Source organism: Atta colombica, unplaced genomic scaffold (assembly GCF_001594045.1).
Source record: "Atta colombica isolate Treedump-2 unplaced genomic scaffold, Acol1.0 scaffold70, whole genome shotgun sequence".
NCBI classification, from domain to species: domain Eukaryota; kingdom Metazoa; phylum Arthropoda; class Insecta; order Hymenoptera; family Formicidae; genus Atta; species Atta colombica.
In genome coordinates, this window is record NW_017259562.1 from 200129 (window position 1) to 206657 (window position 6529).

The 6529-nt window shown below is 32.9% G+C and overlaps 2 protein-coding genes across 2 annotated transcripts in view; both read right to left on the reverse strand.

The window, feature by feature from the left end:
- LOC108692442 (probable ATP-dependent RNA helicase DHX35) overlaps positions 1-6529 on the reverse strand; it is an 18907-nt gene that overhangs the window by 11042 nt on the left and 1336 nt on the right. The gene's annotated exons all lie outside the window — the stretch shown is intronic.
- LOC108692440 (ceramide phosphoethanolamine synthase) lies at positions 207-1525 on the reverse strand. Its single transcript, XM_018200684.1, has one exon. It carries the CDS (start codon positions 1486-1488, stop codon positions 421-423), a length of 1068 nt encoding a protein of 355 aa, XP_018056173.1. The 5' UTR covers positions 1489-1525; the 3' UTR covers positions 207-420.

The following is a 6529-nucleotide window of genomic DNA, read 5'->3' on the forward strand; positions in this document are numbered from 1 at the left end:
TGAATGAAAGAATGAAAATTGCGATAACGCGCATGAAATTACAAATACTTAATTTTTTGTTTCTATATCTGCATCTATCTTGATTTTTATTTTTAATAAAATAATGTATATAGTATGATCATTAATATTTATAATAATCATATAATCATATAATCATTTAAGAAAAAATAGATATTCAAGATGATTGAAAGAAATGACCTCTTCTGCCGCGCGAGCATCTATTATATAAAAGAATGTAAAATATAAAATTATAATAAAAAAAATAGACTCTAAAAGGAACCTTTTCCACTGTTTGACGCTCATTTTTAGTGTCAAAACAGATCATATGATCGAAATAGATCGATATTTCAATTTTAACCATGTGTAGCCCGTTTTGACGCTAAAATGCTAAAAATGAGCGTCGAGCATGTAATTGTACCTTTATGCATTAGGAAATGCATATAAGGAGGATCGTAAGCTCTCGTTCACAGACAATATTTCCACATAAGTGTACGTGTAGTGAAGTTCGCTGATAAGGATAAGCAGAAACAACACTGTGGGTAGCTGCCACCACGCGAGTCTAACGTATTCCCAAATACGATCCAAAAATATTGCCAGAAGAAAATAGTCCATCATTGCGTGAAAGTTAAAGATCTTCCATGCGAGGGCAATAGCCCAGAAAGAGGAACTTCTGAAAACGACAGTTTGTCTATCGTACAGATCCTCTCGGCTGATCGTCGAAGAGATGTCAGTCTCTAGAAGATCCTGGTACACGGATATATATCGGTTCCAAGCGATGCTTGTCAGGGAAAAGTGAAGACCCACCATCAGCATGTTGTACAGTGGTGATTTCCAGAACGAGATGGAGGAAACGGAACTGTGGGACGACAATGACGATAACGTCCGGATGGGCAGTAACTCATACCCGGCGCGGTGATTAGAGTTGCGCCTCAGGAAAAAGAATACCGCGACGGCGAGAGCAATGCAGCCGAGACCATCACAAACGCCATCCACGAGATAACCGATAGAACCGACGTCCGATCTCTCACCTTTGACGTTAAGTCTCATCCTCGCCACATGGCCGTCCAGATCATCCAGCCAAGCTCTGACTTGGAATAGAATAACACCTATCCGTCTATAAAAGAGGGAACTCCGTGTGATGTAACGGGCGCCGATTACAGCCACTGCTACATGAGAAACGCTGATGGTGTTTGGCGTCAGCCACATCCAGGAACGACTAATGCCTAGTAAATAATCCACTAGAGATGCCAGGGGACTCAGAACATAGTGATTAGGGTGATCCAATGTCATGGCCTTCACTGTCACTGTGCAAATCGGATTTAGATCGCACAAGATCGGCGAACGATACGATGAAGCTCGCGTGTCATTCACGAATGGACGTACATCGTAGTCCTGCACTCGGAAATAAAGTAACAAATCCATTCCAATGAAGTACAGCAGAAATAGAAACGCCAGACACGTTTTACTGATAAATGCCGACGAATACATTTTCAATCAAATTGTTCTATGCTTCTCGTTACTTAATTTTTTCTCTTATAATATTTTCTTATTTGTTTATTTATTTAAATTAATTGCTATTATTCCTTTAATTGTTTATTTAATGGCTTATTATTGTTTCAGGTATTTTTTTTATCTAATTAAAAAGGTCAACACATTCCATCGCAGCCGATTATTAGCATTACCGGTATGCTATAAATTCAACTTGCGTTTTATGTGTCACAATAATCTTGTCAAGCATTATTCTTCTTCTATATTGTGTCGGCTCGTTGATCGATGTTAAGCCTATGACATTCTTCGCGGTCTGGTCCTCCTCTTCGTCCTTTCTCTGCTCTAGATGCGTCGGAGTCCGCAATTTGATTTTTAATCGTTCCGAACTTTCCACGCAATGTTAGTAGCTCTTTATGAGAACAGCTCCTATCGTTGCTGACTGTGCGTTTTACCAATAACTGGCAGCGCCTTGCTGTAATAAAAATTACGTTGTAATTACGTCACGTTGCAATTATGTCATGTTGTTGTAATTACGTTGGAATTAATTTGACATCGAACACACACTTTTGCCGCAGAATAAGTCCCATTTTGCTCTATCGCATCGTTGACGCGCGTACTCTGAAATATTTTACAATACGTTGCATTTTAAGCCACAATTATAGATCAATATCAACTCGCCTTTATCAACTATTTTTCTCATATCAGATTATGGCACAGTGTTTGTTATTTTCAGTCTATTTCAGATAGAGGCAGATAGAAACAACCGGATACACACGTGCATCCCGCCGTTTCTAACACTCTTTTCTTTTCTTTTTCTTTTTCCACGAGAGACCATGCGCGATCCACGAAGTCGCGGGTCATACTGACGGAGAGGATAGGTGGTCTGTCGCGTTACCTTCACCGATCACGAGTTTCATTCTGTTCCGTAATAGGTCAATATCAGAGTATGTTTGATTTAAGAATATCTTTAATCCAAACCGACGCGCCTGCTGGATGTTGATATGAACCGCAATGATTAAACTGCAACGCTCGCAAGGAGCATAATATATTGCTCAGAGATAATACAAACGCGATAAGAATGATAGAACAAATATCTTTCCTTTCACTCTTTCTTACTTCCTATGACTACGACTTATCCAAAGAGCATCTCTATAGCCAAATGTATCAACACTTTCGCGTTTGCCGTTTACAGTTGAATTCTAATAGACCATACTTTCCTGCGCAGATTTCTATTTATATCTGCGCGGTGTTGAATTTCGTTAGTGAAGGTTGCATGTGTAACGGAAAATGCTATAGATACTAATGTTCGTCATGTTTAGAATCGAATGCAAGTCCGGAGAGGAAAATACGAATTTTTATTTCCACGTATGAATAATAATGAAAATAAAACTGGTTATTCTTCTTCTCTCTAGGCTCAAAGTTAATGGTTACACGTATTTCAATATACATTATACTTTTAGTATATAAAATATAAATTGTCGTGTCATTGTTTCTTTAATAATTACTGTCGGATAATTTTCAAAATGTGTTTAAGTTGTAACTAGTACATGGATTTAAATATGTTCAGCGTATTCATTTATTTAGTTGCAATCAGCATAGTACATATAACTATGATAATAGATCTATTCTTTTCTGATGAACTTCTTGCATAATTCATCTCTTTCTTTTTCTCTCCATATTTAAAAAAAAAAAGATAAAAGATTTGTGTCAAATGTTTAAGACATTTAGCTAAAAACAGGTCTCTCTCCTAAGTGAAAAATATCTTATTGACCATTTGAAGTTTCCAAATACGTTTTCATGTATTTTTTTTAAACATAGATATAATTGAAAAATTTATAATTTCAATAAAGGAATCGTTATCTATTACTATTTCTCTTAACAAGATATTAAATCTTTCAATTCATTTCGCTTGAAATATGTACTGACATTGGTAGTTATTAATTATCACAGTTGTAGAACATTTATTATAACACAAATACTGTAAACTTTTTGCAAATTCAATTGAACGCATTACAGTGTGCACAAGTGTACATTAAAGCCGTTGAATACTGATTTAATCTATATAAGAATAAAATGCAAATATTTTGAATTTATAAAATAGAGATTTCATTTACAGCATAATAAAACATATTGAGAATTTCATGTTCAATCCATTTTATATGTACATTGAACATACATTTCAATATCTTTTCATCCTTAAGCAAATCTGTCAAGGCAATTAAAAGCCTTCTTCAACATTAATTATACCTAATATTGCCAGTCTAGAGCATGAACAATACGACTGAATTGTTACATTTCCTTGTCCGACAAGGTGTTGCTGATGTCGATTCGGTGACATTGGCCCGATTTTTTAAGGCTGTCGATCATAAATTGTTTCTTGCCAAATTTGGTTATTACAATTTATTCCCCTTTGTTCTTTCCTTCCTAATTAATTGTTCCCAATAAGTCCTTTTCTTCCTACTTTATCTCCTATTCCATCCAGAATTGTCCCATCCAGATGCTACCTCAAGGATCTGATCTTACATCTCTGCTATTTACAGTGTTCACCACTGATGATCTGAGTTCCATTCATCTTAGCTCTCCAAGTTGTTTATATATGCTGACGATATCATTATTTTTTTCTTTTTCTGTCTATCTAAAGGCCACCGAAATTATAAATTTCTGCGATATGCGGCCGAGTGGGCCGCATCATCTAAATCCCTCAATATTTTCCTTGCTCATCATTGCATGTTTCTTTCCCTATATTATCTTCCTCCTTTTAATGTTTTCCTTAATTCTACATATCCTATTAACTTCACAAAAGTTTCTTGTATCTCAGCTTCTTATTATTTCATTATTTGTCTCGTCTGATGTGGTTTATATCCCAATGTGTTAAACCAACAAGTGTTAAATTCAATTCAGAGTATCCAAAAAATTCCTATCTTTATTTTTCTTATAATATCCAAGTATGATTGCATCTCTTCTTTTTATTAAAATCCAGTTGGCTAAAAATCTCTCAATGTTTTATCCTTCATTTGTGTTGTTTTATGTATCATTTTCTTCATTTTAACATTCCTTTGAATCTCCATAATCTCTTGCATTTTAACTCCAAATTTTTACAACTCCTAATACCCGATATTAAAATTTCTTATTTTTTCCTGTACATCGTTCTGTCAAGTTTAAAGTCGCTTTCTTCTATGTTGTCAAATATGCTATCTTACATGATACATCATCCGATTTTCCTCTTTCCTGTCTTCTTTTTGCAATGCCGTCGCTCGGTTTCTATCGTCTATAAAATGTTAATAGTATTTCCAGTACTCTGTATCTCTGATATTGCAATTTTTTCCTATCTCTTGTTCTGCAGTCTCTTGACATCCGAGAGCAATGTATCTTTTATTAATTATAACTCTTTTTATTTATATACATATATAGAGTGTCCAGAAAAGAGACAAATAACGCTTAAGGGGAGATTCCTGAGATTATTTTGAGACAAAAATTTTAATATTAAAATGTTATAATGGCTATAATAACTTTTGTATTATAAGTGTTTAAAATTAATCATATTGTTCTAAAGTTGGCGTGCTCAGGAGTGGCACAACGCAAAGTACTAAACGCGAAAACTTATCATTTTTTTTGTTAATATTGATTTTAGGATTGATACGTGAATATAAGATTTTATCTATTACTTCCACAAATGCATTGTACAATAACATTATGCGACATTTTTCTTTTTATAATAATATTTTTTACTTTTACACGATACAGAACGCAGACTATCAGATACAGTTTTTGAGCAATCTGCTATCAATTTCATATTTTAACTAGCAGAAATTAATAACTTTTTATGTAGAATCATGTTGTTATTGTTATTATAATATTCAATTAAAACTCATTCAAATAAACCTTAAACATTTTATTAAAAGAATCCAGAGAAACTAGGAACTTATGTGTATATAAATTATTACTAATTATAAACAATTAATAAATTTACAAATAAAGAACAATTAATCAATTATTAATTAATATAGAACAATTAATTTACAAAATGAATTATGTACATTAATAAATATTCGAATTGTATTCTATTTACATCTATGCACAATCTTGGCATCTCAATAAACTTTGTTGCGCATTAAATATCATATCGGGTGATATGTTTGCAACTGCTTCAATAATGCGATTAATTTTATGTCCGTAATATACATAATGAAGAGACAAAAAAAGAAAAATTAATTACATGCGTATCACTATACAAAAGTACATTTGATGCCGCAGGATTACGCACAAAGAAGAAATTTTTATAAGTGGATGCTGCAACAAGCATTTATTGATTCTTTAGAGAGAATGTTTTATTAGAGAATGTTTCGTTGCACTTCAGAAAGAATATGATTTTTCAATATGATGGTACACCTACGCACACATTTAAAAATGTTCGACGTTTTTTAGATACAACTTATTTGAATAGATGGATAGGACACAATGGATCACAATACTGGCCAGTGAGATCATCACCTGATTTAATTCCAATAGTGATTTTATAAGTTCCTAGTTTCTCCGGATTTTTAAAGTAAAATGTTTAAAGTGTATTTGAATGAGTTTTAATTGAGTATTAACAATAGCAACACGATTCTACATAAAAAGTTACTAATTTCTGCTAATTAAAATATGAAATTGATAGTAGATTGCTCAAAGAACTGTTATTTGATTAGATTGTGTTCTGCGTATCATATAAAGATAAAAAATATTATTATAAAAAGAAAAATGTTGTCACACATTGTTATTACAATGTATTTGTGGAAATAATAAATAAAATCTTATATTCATAAATAATCCTAAAATCAATATTAATAAAAGTGATAAGTTTTCGCATTTAGCACTTTGCGTTGTGCCGCTCCTGAGCGCGCCAACTTTAAACAATATGATTCGTTAATTTTAAACAATTATAATTCAATAGTTATTATAGCTTAAACATTTTGATAGTAGAATTTTCGTCTTAAAATGATCTGAGGAATCTCCTTTTAAGCGTTGTTCTGGACATCCTATATGTGAATATATATATATA